Consider the following 18,344-nt stretch of genomic DNA (forward strand, 5'->3'; position numbering starts at 1 on the left):
TTAATATGACTGCTAGAAAATTTTAATTTATTTATGTGACTCGTATTTGTATTGGATGACACAGTCATTTTTAGTTCCTCTTATTTCAGCTCCATATTCAAAGACCACAGCTACGTCTTTTGGGCCTCTGGAGTTATTACAGGAAATGGTCTCTAGTCTAGACTCGTTCATATTTTTTTTTTTTTTTTTTTTTTGAGACGGAGTCTTGCTCTGTCGCCCAGGCTGGAGTGCAGTGGCCGGATCTCAGCTCACTGCAAGCTCCGCCTCCCGGGTTCACGCCATTCTCCTGCCTCAGCCTCCCGAGCAGCTGGGACTACAGGCGCTCGCCACCTCGCCCGGCTAGTTTTTTTGTATTTTTTAGTAGAGACGGGGTTTCACCGTGTTAGCCAGGATGGTCTCGATCTCCTGACCTCGTGATCCGCCCATCTCGGCCTCCCAAAGTGCTGGGATTACAGGCTTGAGCCACCGCGCCCGGCCGTAGACTCGTTCATATTAAGCAAAGGTGCCCGTATTGTATTTTGGTCACCTGCTTTTTGTTGTCGTTGTTGAGACGGAGTCTTGCTCTGTTGCCCAGGCTGGAGTGCAGTGGTGCGATCTCGGTTCACTGCAATCTCTGCCTCCCAGATTCAAGCAATTCTCCTGCCTTATATTCCTGAGTAGCTGGGACTACAGGCGCGCTGTCACCATGCCTAGCTAATTTTTGTATTTTTAGTAGAGACGTGGTTTTACTATATTGGTCAGGCTGGTTTTGAACTCCTGACCTCGTGAATCACCCTCCTTGGCCTCCCAAAGTGCTGGGATTACAGGCCTGAGCCACTGTGCCCAGCCTGGTCACCTGTTTTTAATTTTCATTCCCAAATTACCCAGAACTAGACTGTTTCTTTCTCTGAACATGCAATCCTTTGCCCTCATAACTTAATCCTGTCCTAAAAATATTTAAAGAATTCTAAAACTATCTGTTGTAGACATTTCTGGCAAGCTTTGCAAATCATTTATTCAATACCTATTGTTCTCTCAGTACGTAAACATGAGAAAACTAATAGTCTTTCCTAAATTAACCTTTCAGTTGAAAATATTCCATGTTTTGGGGATCAGGTATTAGCCTAAGTGTGCCTCACTTTTCACAAAGATTGTATTAGACTTCTCTATAATATACTGGTGTAGATTACCTTTTAAAAGAGCCTCATGACATATTCGTTTTCAAATAAGATTAAATTTAAAATATAGTGATAATATTGTTTGGAATAACTTTTTTTTTTTTTTTTTGCGACACAATCTTGCTCTGTCACCCAGGCTGGAGTGCAGTGGCACAATCATAGTTCGCTGTAACTGTAAACACCTAGACTCAAGTGATCCTCCCATCTCAGCCTCCCAAGTGGCTGGGACTACAAGTGCACACCACCATGCCTGTCTATGTTCTTTTTTATTTCTTTTAGAGACAGGATCTCACTGTGTTTCCCAGACTGGTCTCGAACTCCTGGCCTCAACAGTCCTCTGGCCTTGTCCTCCCAAAGTGCTGGGATTATAGGCATGAGCCACTTGTGCCTTACCTGAATTCTCTATAGTATACTGGTATAGATTATCCTTTAAAAGAACCTCATTTGGGAGGCCAAGGCGGGCAGTCACCTGAGGTCACGAGATCAAGACCATCCTGGCCAACATGGTGAAACACCGTCTCTACTAAAATACAAAAATATTAGCTGGGCGTGGTGGCACATGCCTGTAGTCCCAGCTACTAGGGAGGCTGAGGCAGGGGAATCACTTGAACCCGCAAGGTGGAGGTTATAGTGAGCTGAGATCATGCCACTGCACTCCAGCTTGGTGACAGAGCGAGACTCTATCTCAAAAAAAAAAATATATATATATATATATATAAAATATGACAGTCTTGTTTGTGATAAACATAGTTTTATATACTTACAAAGTCAGGGCATACTTTAGATTTATTATGGACTGATTCTTAGCTAAAGAATGCAATGGAAACATCCTCTGAGAAGTTTCCATTCATTGTTAGTTTTTCCCTTACAGATTTTTCTTTAAAGAGTACATTTTATATTGTGGCAAATGAGATGACATAGCTACTATTTAGATAATTACATAAATTAAAGGCTATTATTTTAATAATATCCTAGGTATTCAGAAACTCAATATTAGCAATTACAGAGAAATTAGAGGAAGTTTATTATATGTAAGTCAACTTTTTCTTTTATATTTTTCTTTCAATATATTTTTCTTTTATAGATGAAATAGATCATATAGATCTATTTTAATTTTATCACCTTCTTGCTTTCTTAGTCTACTAATTTCAAAGTTCTGTGTGCATTTTGAGACATGACTGAAAATACCCATTTGTCTTGAAGTTGACTTCAACATTTTTAACATGAAAGATTTTTTTTTAAATGTCATATAGTTATCACATTTTAATAGATCCAATTCAGGAATTGAAATTTTCCCTTTTTCTCTCTTCTGTTTGCTTGACAGTTTGCAGATACTCAAATCCTTTTGACTTTTTGTAATGATTATTTATTTCATTTTTTTTGTGACAGAGTCTCACTGTCACCCAGACTGAAGTGCAGTGGCGTGATCTTGGCTCACTGGAGCCTCTACCTCCTGGGTTCAAGCGATTCTCATGCCCCAGCCTCCAAGTAGCTGGGGTTACAGGCGTGTGCCACCATGTCCAGCTAATTTTTTGAGTCTCGCTCTGTTGTCCAGGCTAGAGTGCAGTGGCGCGATCACTGCAACCTCCACCTCCCGGGTTCACGCGATTCTCCTGCCTCAGCGTCCGAGTAGCTGGGACTACAGGTGTGTATTTTTAGTAGAGATGGGATTTCACCGTGATAGCCAGGATGGTCTTGATCTCCCGACCTCATAATCCACCTGCCTTGGCCTCCCAAAGTGCTGGGATTATAGGCGTGAGCCACCATGCCCGACCAATTTTTTGTATTCTTAGTAGAGACAAGGTTTCACTGTGTTGGCTAGGCTGGTCTCAAATTCCTGGCCTCCAGTGATCTACCTGCTTCGGCCTCCCAAAGTGTTGGGATTACATGCATGAGTCACCATGCCTGGCCTTGTAATGATTTTTTTTTGTAATGATTTTTAAATAGAGATTTATATATTGGAAATGAATATGAGGTTTTTTTTTTGTTGTTGTTGTTGTTGTTGTTGTTGTTGAGACAGAGTTTCGCTCTTGTTGCCCAGGCTGGGTAAATGAATATGAGGTTTTAAAAATTAATTATGTATATATTAACCTTTGTATTTCAGGTTTTTTGTGACATCGTAAACATGAGCCCCACACAGTGGGACTTGCCTGTGGAATTGTGTTGCCGGCCTATGGCCTTTGTTACTCTTACGGGCCTGGATGTAGTTTATAATGCAGTGCATCGAGCGGTCTGGGACGCCTTCTGTGCCAATCGGAGAGCTGATCGAGTACCAATTTCTTTCAAGGTGCTCCCAGGTGACCATGAGTATCCCAAATGCAGACCCAAGGTAATGGCACTGTGCTGGTATGTGTTCTCTCCCTCTCTCTCGATGTGTGTGTGTGTGTGTGTGTGTGTCTTTTTTGTTCTGTTGTGTGTGCCGAGTTTATCAAGACAGTGGTCACAGTGGTGCATAAAGAAAGCCTTAGGCATTTTCATGTAATACACTGCATGTATATTTAATAATAGTTCTTTTTTTTTAAACTCAGGAATAATTACTTCGTAAAGCTTCTATCCTATGAACTTAGGTTTTCCCTTTTTTATTTTTAGGAAAAAAACCCAAGTCTCCATATTTTTAACATAGTCCCCTCTAAAAGGAAGGTCTTGCAGTCCCCACCATCATTACTAATGTCATTTTTGAATCCCACGGTCTGTGTAATTTGGCTCAGTTTCACAGATTTCTTGAGCACTTGCTTTGTGATAGGCACCTGGAACCTTGCAACAAGCCAGTGATACGAATTTAAGACAGATTCCCTATTCTTGAGGAGTTACACATAAACTAAGGCAGTTTCTTCATTGCAGAATGAAGAAAGGTATTAAGTTCAAAACTGACTTTTAAGGTGAACGACATAGTAAAGACTACTTTACCTTAGGTAATAATTATTATCATAATGATAGTGTCACTAATAGCTAACATAGTTGTAAAAACAATAGTAGAACAGTTTGCTGTTTTATGCAATTTATGTATATTTATGTATATTGATTGTTGTTTATCATCTTATGAGGTTGGTTTGAAAATTAGATGATAAAACCCTTTTAGTTCTGAACCATACCCTTTTTTTTCCTTTTGCCCTAGAGCAGTGTCTCTGACACAGTAATCTCTGGACCAAGTATGTCATCATAACCTGGGTTATTTATTAAAAATGTAGATTGCATGCCTCCTCAGTTGGTCTCTGGGAATATAGGACTTGGTCACCAGCTGATTATTTTGTGTGTGTTTGAGAACCACACACAGGAGACACCATTTCATATATCCAGCCCTGGAAACTGAGCTGTCTGAAATTGTGCAAGTAATAGCATCCCAGCCCTCGCCCTTACACGATTATTTTTCTTTTCTTTTCTTTTTTTTTTTGAGATGGAGTCTCGCTCTGTCCCCAAGGCTGGAGTGCAGTGGCGCGATCACTGCAAGCTCCGCCTCCCGGGTTCATGCCATTCTCCTGCCTCAGCCTCCCGAGAAGCTGGGACTACAGGCGCCTACCACCACGTCCGGCTAATTTTCTGTATTTTTAGTAGAGACGGGGTTTCACTAGTAAGTGTTAGCCAGTTTGGTCTCGATCTCCTGATCTCATGATCCACCCGCCTCAGCCTGGGTGGTGGGATTACACCTAAAGTGCTGGGATTACAGGCATGAGCCACTGCACCAGGCCTACGCAATTATTTTTCTTTAGTGTCATGTTTGTGTCAAGAAGGCAGGGGGCCCAGCACAAGCCCTCTTTTCTCCTCTTTTAATGCTTGAATTCAAGCTGCTTTTCATTTCTCTATTCCCAGCTCTTGGCTGAGTCCCCATGTTATTTTGTGTCAGCCTTCCTTATAGACCTCATCTTTCCTTAGTGGAGGCAGACATTGGATCAACATGAAGTGGAGTAGTCTGAGCCAGTGCAGGTGATTTGGAAGGAATGTGAGGTTTCAACTGCATCCTTCTGGGCTGACACTCAAATCCACAGCATCCTCTTCCCACTGTGTGGCACTTAGTGCTCAGACCCAAGTGACTCCTGTGAGGCTTCTGTTTAAGAATTGTTCTCTGCTTTTTACTTCATCCACAAGTGAGGTGAAATGCCATCATAGCAGTATGTCTTTGAAATAAACAAAGCCATATGGGATTTTAAGTAATATTTTTTTTTGAGCAGTTTTATAAGAACAGAAGCTGGAATGGTGAATAATATAAGTAGAACTTACCTGGAAGTGGACTACTTCTTTTTTTTTTTACAAAGTATTTGAGACCCTTGACATCATTAGACATGCATCATCATTTTATGCATTCAGTTATGGGGCTGATAGAAACTCTTTGGCTTTAGTCATTCTTTAAATGGGAAGTATAGCTTCTCCAGGATTGAGATTCCACCTTCAACACTTACTAGTTCTTTCTGAATCTGTAAGCCTGAGTTTCCTAATCAAAAATGGGAGGTGTGTATATTGAATGAGATCAATGCACATAAAGTGCTTGGCACTCAGTAACAGGTGGTTTCTGCTGCTCTCAGGTAACTTTTCAATTTCTGCCAATGTTTGCAGAGAACTTCATATGAGTGGTACATTCCTAAAGGGATCTTAAAGACTGGCTGGATGAATAAGCATCTGAATCTGGTACCAGCCCTGGTGGTTGTGTTCTATGAACTGGACTGGGATGAGCCTCAGTGGAAAGAAAAGCAGTCTGAGTGCGCCACCAGAGTGGAGATAGTCAGGTATGATCTTCTGTGTCAGGGCGGCTATTTCAGTTTGCACATGTGTGTTATTCACTAACATTTCTTGAAGGCAATGGAGTACCATTCAGACTGCAGTGGTCACTTGGGGATTGACCTCCAATTAATCTTGTTCTCTTCCTCACAGGTAGCACAATTATTGACTGTATTTAATGCTGGGTATGTGAAGAAATTTAAAAGACTAATTGGTCTCAATTTCCAAATGTTTTTCTTGTATTTATTATCTTTTTTGGAGACAGTAATTTACTGTTTAGTCTCTTAAAACACTTTGCTTTATCACTATTTAAGTTTCAAATAATTAATTCTCTTGGATGACTACTCTGCAGTGTATCACCGTAAAGAAGTAAGTTGCATTATAACTTTTACCTAAAAGTATAAGGTAATCTTTTCCTTTTAAGGAAGGTTTTTAAGATTAGAAGATGTGAGATCCTACTTTTAGAATTTAAATCATTGTGACATATATGTGCTTTGTGTACAGGAAAAGATTTCTTCTGATCTTGGTTTTTTTAGTTGAAATTTATCTTCAGTTGAATTACCAAGGTCGTATTTTATGTGAAGTCGTGAATACATTTTTTTAAGTTAAAATAATTAATGTTATTATTGCTTTTTCATTGCAGGCAAAGTTTACAAGGAAGAAACACAAAAGTTGCAGTCGTTCTGATTCAGAAGAAAACCCCTTTGCCCCCAGGTATCAAAAGTCTATTTAATTAATTAATTGTTTTATACCTCCAATTCTTATTAAAGGGAAATAGGAGTTTTTTGGATGTTTAAATCTTTTATGCATTCAGTTACAGGGCTGATAGTGTGTTAACTTTAAAAAGCACCAATGATACATGGGCAAATGCTAACTGTAAAAATTAAAGATAGTAAAGAATGCAAATCTTAAGTCCTCTTCCCCTAGTTCCACTTGTCTTCTTATATAGGGGGTATAGGAAGACATGTTTAATTCACAAAACAATTAATTCACTTGAATTTTTTTACAAGAGTATAATTTTTTTTGGCTTCCAAAGCTTTCCAAAAAGGAATATAATTTACTTATCTAAGATAGATTTGAAACTGTATTCCTTATATGAAATTTTTTCATTAATTTTCTGTAAGACAAAGAAAAAGGCTGGATTTGTAGTTTTCTCTTGGAAAATGCCTTAGTTTCAGATTCTTATTTCCCCTTTCCCAGGCTTTTGTAGACCAAAATATATTTTTGTTTCTGTGTTGAAACTTACAGCATCCAAAATGGTTTTGGAGACATCTTTCATGAATTATTGTTTCCAGTTTTAGTTATGTTTTTTGAAATAGTTAAGCGGTATATCTGTTGGCATTACTTGGCCACCTATCCTGGCTCCGTAGAAAATTCTGCAATGTTTTCCTAAAAGGCATATACAGTGTAACCTCTAAGAACCACACAGAGCTCTCAAGGAACCCGTGAGTCCTGTTGATGTGATAAAAGCTGTTTGGGTTTTTATTCCTAATTCTATTGTTCAGACTTGGGGAAATATTTATTTGGGAAGCACATTACTTATTTTATTTCTCATTCATCTTGATGGGGATTATCAACAGGAGAAGACGTCATTGCTTCAGAAAGGGCTGCAGCTTTATGCAATGCATGTGAGCTCTCCGGAAAGTCTTTGTTCGTACTGCCGCACACTGACCACCTTGTGGGTTATATTATAAGGTAAGTAGAGGTCTTTTAAAGTTTTGTTTTTTTAGATTATTAAGAATTGAGAAATTGGTAGCTTAGACCCATTTATGTTTTTAAAAAATCATGTTCATGGAAAACATTGATATGATACAGAGGCTCTGGAGTAAAAATAAAAGTCTCTTGTCAAATTCTTAATCCTCTCCAATTCCCGGAGGTAACCAATATCAACAGTTTCTTGTTTCCTTCCAAAAAAATGTCTTTTTGTATAGGAAGAAATGTATGTATTTCTTTATAGTATCCACGCCACACCCACAAACACAAAAACATAAATGTGCTCGTGTGATACACAGTGATCTTCCACTTAACCTGTCCTCATTAACACTCTTCCATATGTGCATCTAGGTCAACTTTATTTAAAGAAAGAAAGTTTGTATGTTTTTCCATTATACTTTCCAGTAATTACCTAATGTCCTTGAGTGACATTCTGTCCTCTTTTGTGAGAGTGTCTCCATTCCATTCTGGCCTCTTTTTGCTTCATTCTTGAGATGTCGATGTATCTATGTAAGTAATTTTTTAGGAAGGGTCTGAGCCCTATCATATCTTAAATATCTTTATAAAGCCTTTGTGTGTAAAGGGCAGATTACCTGGAGACACAACATTACCTCAAAAATTACGTGGCCATTGTTCATTGTTTTGTAGCATTTATTGTTACACAGAAGTTTTGTAGTAGTACATTTTATGCTAGGATGTATTTAGATATGAATATTTTCATTGATTTTGACTGTAAAATGGTTTTCCTTTTCGTTCTGCACGTGTCCTTTGTTAGCTCGAAGAGTTTTATTTATTTTTGATTATTGCTTCTCTTGCATTTGTTTCTTTCTCAGAAGCAAACCTCTGAAAATGACCTGCTGCAGGAGGCTACCTGGCCTTCTCACTGGTATATAAATGACCAGGCTTCTAAGAAAGAGAAGCATATATTTAGCAGAGAACATGCAGAGGAATGGGATCAAATGAAAAGATGAATTGCAAAGAAACTTAAATGCAGTTAGCAAAATAAACCTTCACACTGGAAGCAATAAACAGTAGAATTCACACCACAGGAAATCAAGTCAGTGGTGCCGAAGATAACACTGAGATAATTGCTTGGAATTCAGAGGAAAAGAATAAATGAGTTTTGTTCCTTAAATGCAGACATATTACCAATAGGGAAGAGAGAGAAGAGAGGGGCAGCTGGTAGCACACGCAGGCAGCTTTTCTTTCCATTGAGGCTCATCCCAGCATCACACCTGGCCTCAACTCTCCAGGCCTGGACAGCTCCCCCTTGACTCTGCACTTCAGTGCTTTCCTATTCGCAGTGCTGTTCCTTGTCAGATGCTTTCATAGTCATGCCCACCTGCCAGCTCTCCTTTTCTGGGCTCTCTCTTACTCAACATTTAAGGCTTCAGTGAAGCCTTCGTTAGAAAGCCATTGTCCTCTGTGCTGTACCCTGCCATACTGACTCTTCACCGAGCAGCATTACCTTCCAGAGACTATTTGGCAATGCCTAGAGACTTTTATGATTGCCGCAACTGAGGGGGTTGCTGTGTTGGGTTCTAGTGGGTAGCGGCCAGGGATGTTGCCATACACTGTATAGTGTACAGGACAGTGCTGCACAACAAAGAATTACCTGACTGAAATGTCAGCAGTGCTGAGCTTGAGAACCCTACCTTAACCATCAGTGATCTTGCCTGCCTCAGCTTTCAAATTTAGGCGGTTATGGATTCAAGACAAGCAGAGGATGGGGCCCTGCCCTTAACCACTTGTAGTTTTGTTGTGGATAATGAAACATCTACATAAGGAGTACTTTGTCAAAATAACGGATGTAAAAAGCAAGTTCCCTGGGTCCATAGCCTCCAGTATGTGGACACAATATGGGGAGTGCATAAGACAGTCCATTGGAGATAAGGAAACACATAGACCCTTTCTTCAGATTTATATTTTATCTTCAGAGGGAGAGTAAAGCTGAATATCAGGACATCTTCATCTCATTGATCTGGGAGGGAAGTAGCAGAGCTACTGATGGCATACTTATTCCTGAGCTTTCAGAGCCTTTTGAGGTATTACATATACATGCTACAATGATTTCATTAGTGTTTTTTTAAGTGTCAAAATGTTAGAGTCTTTATAAAACTTCTGTAATGCATTGGGAGTGATTGTGAAAATCTTTTGTATTGGAGAAGTTTGCTGATCATTTCAAAGCAAAATACAGGAGTTGTCCAAGTTAATGATTCGAGTAAGCATTTTTCTTTTATTAAAAAGTAAGTTTTCCCAACGTTCAGACCTTTCCTCTTAGGACAGTAGGCTGCCTGTGTCATGCTTACTAGCAACTGTTTAAAAACCACACACATACTTTGCCTTTCAAAACAAAGGTGACAGTTGAATAATGAGTAAGAAAGCAAATGCTTCTCAGAGGTAAGTTGTGCTATAGAGAGAACATGCCAAAAATGGCTCTGGAAAATACTGGAAGCAGTTTTCTTTTTTTTTTTTAAGATGGAGTCTCATTCTGTCACCTAGGCTGGAGTGCAGTGGCACGATCTCAGGTCACTGCAACCTCCGCCCCCCAGGTTCAAGTGATTCTCCTGCCTCAGCCTCCCAAGTAGCTGGGATTACAGGCCATCTTAACCAGGCTGGTCTCAAACTCCTGACCTTAGGTGACCCGCCCACCTCGGCCTCCCAAAGTGCTGGGATTACAGGCATGAGCCACTGTTCCCGGCCTTGAAAGCAGTTTTCTAATTAGTTTAAAATTATTTGAAGCAAAGAATTTCAATGGGCCTGAACTCTGTTGTTAAAAATACAAAACAATGTATGCAGATGTACAGATCCGTGCAGTTAGATTTTTGTCTCTGATCTTCGTCTTTCCATAAATTAAAAATCGGAACTGCTGTAAGCATTTGGCTGGGCGGGACGGTATTGAAGCAGTATTTCAGTCCCCCTTCTGTCCCCTTTTACTAAAAAGCCTGGAGGGGAAAGGAAGAAAGGATGTAAGGACCCCACCCCTCATTCCCCCCAGCCCCAACTGCTGCTCCTGCTTCTGCTCTTGTGCCTTTTATTTGCAGTCGTTAGCACAGGATCTACCTTCAATATAACTTCCTTTTACGTACACAGTAGTTCCTCCTTTTGTCCTCCAAAGTTGTGTGAATATTTTTGCCTCTTAGGTACTTTACAAAATTCAAGAACACCCCTTTTAGACATAAATTTGCATCTATAACTTAGAAACTAGAATGTTCTAGAATGTCCTTTACCTGAAAACTGGTAGCTCCTCTCTTTCCTGGAATCAGTGCTAGTTTTTCAAAGTTAGTTGCAGTGGCTAAAACATATGTTTGTATGCTCTGAAAAATGTGCTTACTTGAAGCTAGTGCAGTGGTAGCAGAAAATGAACTCCAGGTGATTTTTACATTATTATTGCTAAGAGTAAATATACGTGTTTTCTAATAAGTTAGAATAGGGAGCAGTTTGTAATTAAAGTTTAACCTAAATTATCTGGTAGGATAAATTCTATTTCAGGACAGGTCAAACAATAAAATATAGATAACTGTGTGCGTATTTGTATATAAGTATGTACGTGTGCATCTTGTCTAGCTAAGTTGATCAGGTTCCTACCTTCATAAAGAAGCTGATTTAATTGTGGAGACCGAAAGCATCCATGTTAAATCCCACAGAGCACTGCAAGTGTAAATTCTGTAATATAGTTGGTAAGTTTTACAGGATTTCAGAGAAGAAATGAATAGATGTGAACTGGGAAGGTTTAAGGAAGAGGAAGGTCTGCACCTTGCTTGAAGGTGTGGATTAGTGGGAGGAAGTAGTGTTTATTTCGGACAGAGGAATGTCATAAAAAAGCATGGACATTTGGAGTTCAGCTGGTTTAAATCACTAAACGGGAAGACTGAATCAGTTGAATTTTTTTTTTAATGTAGAACAAAGAACACTCAAGGTCTCTTTCCTTAAAAGAGCATAATCTTAATTGTTTGGTGTTGCCTTAAAAGCGTAATGTTTGAGTATCTGGTAAAAGAATTAGTCTTTTCACCAACTCCCTTATGTCTTGACTAGATTTGTCATTTCTTTCTTTATGTTTGTGAATTATAAGGTTATAAGGTTTTCTCCAGATAAACCTCAAATAATAAAGAAGTGTATGAATTAAAAAGTGGAAGTCTTACAACACTTATGCTCTATATCCCGTGGTGTCTCTGTAGCCTGTCACGGTTAACTCGAGGGAAAGATTTGACTCTGTGTCCCTCAGTTTAGAGGAAATAATAGCACTTACCAGGCTACTTACTCTCAGTCTTCTGTATTGACTGTTTAACGGGTATTTTATCTCTTAAGTGCACATTCAGCTTGAAAACTAAAACCACGCTTCTCTTTGGTATTTACTGAGACAAGCTAGATTAATACCGATTCCCTGTTGGGAAGGATTTTTTGTTTTTGTTTTTGTTTTTTTAATCATTCAGAATAGCCTGTAGACATATTTCTGGCTACCATAACATTAGACATTCTAGTCAGTGCCTTGTTGCTGTTTGCAATTTGTTTTTTTTTTTTTTTTTTGAGACGGAGTCTCACTGTGTCGCCCAGTCTGTAGTACAGTGGCGTCATCTCCGTTAATTGCAAGCTCTGCCTCCTGGGTTCATGCCAGTCTCCTGCCTTAGCCTCCCGAGTAGCTGGGACTATAGGCGCCCGCCACCACGCCTGGCTAATTTTTTGTATTTTTAGTAGAGATGGGATTTCACCGTGTTAGCCAGGATGGTCTCGATCTCCTGACCTCGTAATCTGCCCACCTCGGCCTCCCAAAGTGCTGGGATTACAGGCGTGAGCCACTGCGCCCGGCCCCCATTTGCAAAATTTAAAGGACAACTTAGGTTAATACATTCCTTCACACATTATTTGGTTCAAGGTTGATTCTAATTTTGTCATATTTTAACATTTTTAAAACTACAGTTTTGAAAATAGAAAAATCTTAAAAGGCCGGACATGGGGGCTCGTGCCTGTAATCCCAACACTTTGGGAGGTTGAGGCAGTTGGATTGCTTGAGTCCAGGAATTTGAGACCAGCCTGGGCAACATGGCAAAACCTTGTCTCTACAAAAAATATAAAAGTTAGCTGTGTGTGGTCATGTATGCCTGTAGTTCCAGCTACTCTGGAGGCTGAGGTGGGTGGATCACTTGAGCCCAGGAGGCTGAGGCTGCTGTGAGACTTGATCCCACCACTGCACTCCAGCCTGGGCAACAGAGCGGGACCCTGTCTCAAAATACATAAATAACATTTTAACCTAGAAAATCAAATTTAAATATAATATCAGATATTTAAGTTCGTCTTTTATCTGGCTATGAGTTCTGCTTTCTTTCATGCCCTAGGCAGATAACTCCTGATGACTTCTCTTCACCAAAGAAAACTTGAGTTGTGTATCCATCTCTGGTTAAATTTTCTTGTTCCTGTGTAGGTTATAGAATGATGGACGATTTAAATCACACAAATGTTTTCACCTTATTTGCCAGTTCTCATTTTTGGTTCTTTGCCCATTAGTTTTCTTATTCCTTTAAATCCTAAATACTAAAATCACAAAAAAAGTGAAATCTAATTGAGTAATAATTTTTTCAGACTTTTTATAAAAATGTAAAATAGTAGGGCAAATGTACTTTTAGAGATTCCGACCAAATTTTAGGCCGGGAGCAGTGGCTCACACCTGTGATCCTAATCCCAGCACTTTGGGAAGGCAAGGTGGGCGAATCACTTGAGGTCAGGAGATCGAGACCAGCCTGGCTGGCCAACATGATAAAACTCACCTCAACTAAAAATACAAAAATTAACTAGGCGTTGTGGCACATGCCTGTAGTCCCAGCTACCCGGGAGGCTGAGACACAATAATTGCTTGAACCAGGGAAGTGGAAGTTGCAGTGAACCAAGATTGTGTCACTGCACTCCAGCCTGGGTGACAGAGCCAGACCCTGTCTCAAAAAAAAAGAGATTACCAAGTGTTTATGAATCAGAAAAAGGTATTTTTATTTGTTGTATCCTGTATTATAAATAATTTTAAATGGTTTTTGGATGGTCTTGTTTTTAGACTTTTTAATCTGAAAATTCAGGTTATCTTTTGCTTCACTTTGTCTTATTCATAATGTAAAATAGAGATTTCTGTCACCGTTTTACTTTCAGGTCTCACAAATATGATTCTTGAAAAGTTTGGTTTAAAATAACTGTAATATTTAAATGCTGGTTTGGTTTTTTTAAACAGATTGGAAAATGCCTTTTATGAACATGCACAGACTTATTACTACACTGAGATCAGAAGAGTGAAATCTCATAAAGAATTTTTGAATAAAACAACACACCAGGTATGTGATTTTTTGCAATAATAGAAGCATTCTAGAGTGGATTATTACTGTTTTTGAGGTGATTATTATATATTCTTAATACTTTAATGTTTTCAATGGTTTCAGCATTTCTAAAGATTTTTTTAAAGCTTTTCAAAATTAATGTATTTTTAAATTAGACTCTTTGCTCTTAAAGTTCTTAAAGGTAGATTTTTGTAGCCTTCTTAACTGTACCCTTGCTTGTGGGAATAATTCTTGGATTTCAGTTTTGAATATTTTTCTTCTTTCTTTTATGTTTCCTTGTAATGCACATTATTATAATTTTCACATTTTAAATAAAATATGTATAATAGTGATTTGTTTTGTCTCTTTTTAGCTTTTATTTGTTAGGCATCAGTTCAAGATAGCTTTCTTCAGTGAGTTGAAACAAGATACACAAAATGCGCTGAAGTAAGTTGTTAAGCTTTCAAACTAAATGTTTCCTATTTTTATATTAACAACATGAAATGGCAATTTCTGAATCTCAACCAAACTATGATTAATTTTAAAGTGTTCGTATTGCTTAGATTTAGGAATTAGTCTAGAGATGAATGGAATATAATATTTTAGGATTTTAAAAAATTTTCATTTTTATTATTGGAAGTAAATTTCATTGTGTCATAAAGCTTTCTGGTTTGATTAATTAAATTTTGTGAGCCACAGAAATGTAATATTAAAATTTTCCCCATCTTCTTGACTATTTTTTATGTGTATATTCAGTAAAATTCTTGTAAGAGACTGATTTAAACATTATCTAAATCAGACTTGACTTTTTTTTTCCAAAATAAATTTTTAAATGTACCTCTTCATGAATTTGCATGTCATCCTTGTGCAGGAGCCATGCTAATCTTCTCTGTATTGTTCCAATTTTAGTATATGTGCTGCTTAAGTGAGCATCAGACTATTGATTTTTATAGGTTTATATACTAGTGCATTTATTGAATTCAATTATTTTTTAATTTAACAAATTTTAATAATATCAGTTGCTTCATTTTCCATTTGCAGTCTCTGCTTAGAGCTTTGAAGATTTAGTTGCAGATGTGTTGGCAGTGGTTAAACATTTTAGTCCTTTGCTTTTACCAAGAAGAATTTAATGAAACTTGACCTCTTTGTAGCTTTAACTCCGTTTTTGAAGACAAAGGTATTAAAAACAGCTATTTATCCCACAATTGAGAAGGGGAAAGAAAAATAGAAATAAATAAAAATAATTTTAGTATTCACAGGAATATTGCAGAAATATCTTATCTTTGTTGTTTTGAGAGGTTTAAGGACCAGAGCACCAAGTTGTGTTTCCTGAATCTCAACAACTTCATATAACTGGCTTTAATGTAGTTTATTTGTATTGTTTCGAGACAGAGTTTTGCTTTTGTTGCCCAGGCTGGAGTGCAGTGGCACGATCTCGGCTCACTGCAGCCTCTGCCTACCGGATACAAGTGATTCTCCTGTCCCATCCTCCCGAGTAGCTGGGACTATCGGCACCTGCCACCATGCCCAGCTAATTTTTATATTTTTAGTAGAGACAGGGTCTCACCATGTTGGCCATACTGGTCTCGAACTCCCAACCTCAGGTGATCCGCCCACCTTGGCCTCCCAAGATGCTGGGATTACAGGTGTGAGCCACTGTGCCTGGCCTGTAGTTCATTTTTATGGATGGTATTAGTTTAAATCCTTCAATTTCAGTTCTGTTCAGAAGTAATTCTGGAAAGAAATACTTTTACCTGGAGAAGTTATGAACAGACTTTTTCTATGAAAAGCCTGTTTTGAGATTTTCTCATTACCTTCCATGTGCAAGGTAGGCCCTGTTCCTACCAGGCCCTCTGTTCTCACCATGCTTCTCCTTCAGCATGAGCTGCCCTGAGGACATTCTTCCCTCCTCTGTAGACTTTCCCTGAGGCCAGTAATATTCACTTAACCTCTAGAGGTACTTGGGGTTAAAAAGCTGTTAACCTGTGCCTTTTTTTTTTTTTTTTTTTTTTTAAGATGGAGTCTCGCTCTGTCACCCGGGCTGGAGTGCAGTGGCACGATCTCAGCTCACTGCAACCTCTCCCTCCTGGGTTCAAGGGATTCTCCTGCCTCAACTTCCTGAGTAGCTGGGATTACAGGCATGTGCTACCACACCTGGCTAATTTTTGTGTTTTTAGTGGAGACGGGGTTTCACCATGTTAGCCAGGCTGATCGCAAACTCCTGACCTTGAGTGATCCGCCCACGTCAGCTTCCCAAAGTGCTGGGATTACAGGTGTGAGCCACTGTGCCCGGCTGACCTGTGCTGTTTGATATCACCTTTGCTAATACAATTTCTATTTGTTTGAGAGCTTGTAATGGTACTTTAAAATACTTAGTTTTTTAGCAGAATGCTGATTTTTCTGAACAGTTGTCCAATTTCCTTTTTTAAGTTACCTGGTTGTTACTGACAGATGTTGATGATGAAAATAACAATGCACATGTCATGGTTCTGTTCTTTATGAAATCATTGATTCCTCTCATATATATTTATTAATAGCTCGTTTATCAGGAAATCAGAGATTGACATTATTGAGCTCTTGAGCACTAAGAAATGTTGAGTAAATATTCTGTTATTTCTAGTGATTTGGTTGTAGAAATTGTTTATTAAACTAATATATATCATTATTAACCACCCTCCTCATTTAGGAATTATAGGACCGCCTATAATCTTGTACACGAATTGAGAGCCCATGAAACTAATATTCTGGAAATTAAGACTATGGCAGGATTTATAAACTACAAGGTAATAGTTCTGCTTCCAAATACAGGGCATTTGTGTTTAAATATTAAATGATCTTTTAAAAATTTGAACATCAAAATTAGTTTCTTGCTCTGAAAAGTTAGTATTTGATTAATTATGATCTCTCTTTTTATATCCTTTTTCTCAGAAGGGCCTTGATTCTTAGTAGCCTATTTATAGTAGTTGTGTTTTGAATTGATAAGTTCTAGAGGTTTCTAAAGTTTGGAAGGTTTTTTAGTTTTTGTTTATTTGTTTTTCAGTGGGAGCAAGGAGGAGTTGAGAAGAAAGCTGCCTGTATTACTGAGTTTTAAAAGATAAAATTATTCGAACTATGTGACTCCTTCTTGGTTTAATGGCACAGAAAAGGTCTATCTATTCACCTTAGAGGAAACTTTTTTTTTTTTGAGACGGAGTTTCACTCTGTTGTCAGGCTGGAGTGCAGTGGTGGGATTTTGGCTTACTGGAACCTCTGCCTCCCGGGTTCAAGCGATTCTTCTGCCTCAGCTTTCTGAGTAGCTGGGACTACAGGCAGGCACCACCACACCCAGCTAATTTTTGCGTTTTTAGTAGAGATGAGGCTTCACCATGTTGGCCAGTATGGTTTCGATCTCTTGACCTCGTGATCCGCCCATCTCGGCCTCCCAGAGTGCTGGGATTACAGGCGTGAGCCACCGTGCCCGGCCAGAGGAAACTTTTATACCTACTGTTTGAGCATTTTATTTTGAGATTGTGTATCACAGGAATAGATGCCCTCAGAAGTCAAGCAACAGCTATTTGGTTTGCTTTTAGTTTTTTCACATTCATATTGAAGATGCCTGACACTGTGTTGGTGATGTATGGCCAAATAGATGCTTTAATTCACTGTTTTTTTCCTAATAGGAAAAGATTAGAAACAACCCAATTATAAGTGATTGGTTATGTAAATTATAACTGTAAACAAAGGAATATTAAAAGCTATTGAGAATAAGGCAGCTCTATGTAGTGATATGGAATGATACCCAAAATATATTGCAAGATGAATAAAGTCACAGATTAGCATATTTAGTGTGATGTTGTTATTTGTATAAAAACAATAGTTTTATAGAAAGGCACACACATACTTATCTGTGTGTAGAATATATCAGGAAGCATATGGCAGAAACTGCCTCTAGAAAGGGAAATTAGATGGCCGAGGGACAGGAATGGATAAGAGACTGACTTTTCATATGTTCCTTTGTACTTAAAAAATAAAAGTGAAAATTGTAACAAGCATATGGAAATACATTTAGGCTTTGTTTCTTTTTTCCTTTTACCCCACGTACGTAAATATTAGTACTATTTTGAAATAGCATACCAGACACAAAATTTTCAAGAATTTCTGTAATACTTGTTTGATATAGAGGTAACTTTGCTTTAATTATGCTACAGAAAATCTTTAGCTTTACGGCAAATCTAAAACTTAAAATTGGTCAGTCTTTTCTGTTACCTGTTGGACATCATTTATTTTAGTCCATCTTTGTGTTCTTCATTGGGGATAATTTTAAAATTCTATTCCATATTTTTTAAAAGCTTTTCTAAAGTTTAGAATAAATTATGTACAAATACTGAGTTATTTTATTTCATTTCTAAAAGGGGTATATAACCTTTGGTTTTAGCATAACCATTCTGATGAGGAAAATTAATTGTATTGCAAAGAGCTTCAGAGAAGGAAA

The 18,344-nt window shown here is 38.3% G+C and overlaps 1 protein-coding gene and 1 pseudogene across 2 annotated transcripts in view; one reads left to right on the forward strand and one right to left on the reverse strand.

Annotated features, from left to right (window-relative positions):
- The window catches only part of TRAPPC11 (trafficking protein particle complex 11), a 54,224-nt gene that overhangs the window by 1,240 nt on the left and 34,640 nt on the right, over nucleotides 1–18,344 (forward strand). For both annotated transcript variants that reach the window (XM_025385899.1, XM_025385900.1), the window contains exons 2-8: nucleotides 3,262–3,486; nucleotides 5,706–5,875; nucleotides 6,511–6,581; nucleotides 7,448–7,562; nucleotides 13,792–13,891; nucleotides 14,247–14,320; nucleotides 16,560–16,656. In XM_025385899.1, coding sequence (XP_025241684.1) covers nucleotides 3,283–3,486; nucleotides 5,706–5,875; nucleotides 6,511–6,581; nucleotides 7,448–7,562; nucleotides 13,792–13,891; nucleotides 14,247–14,320; nucleotides 16,560–16,656 — 831 coding nt within the window. In that variant the 5' untranslated portion in view covers nucleotides 3,262–3,282. The remainder of the gene's footprint in view (nucleotides 1–3,261; nucleotides 3,487–5,705; nucleotides 5,876–6,510; nucleotides 6,582–7,447; nucleotides 7,563–13,791; nucleotides 13,892–14,246; nucleotides 14,321–16,559; nucleotides 16,657–18,344) is intronic.
- On the reverse strand, nucleotides 14,694–14,806 carry LOC112625522 (annotated as a pseudogene).

Source organism: Theropithecus gelada, chromosome 5 (genome assembly GCF_003255815.1).
Source record: "Theropithecus gelada isolate Dixy chromosome 5, Tgel_1.0, whole genome shotgun sequence".
In the NCBI taxonomy this organism is placed as follows: domain Eukaryota; kingdom Metazoa; phylum Chordata; class Mammalia; order Primates; family Cercopithecidae; genus Theropithecus; species Theropithecus gelada.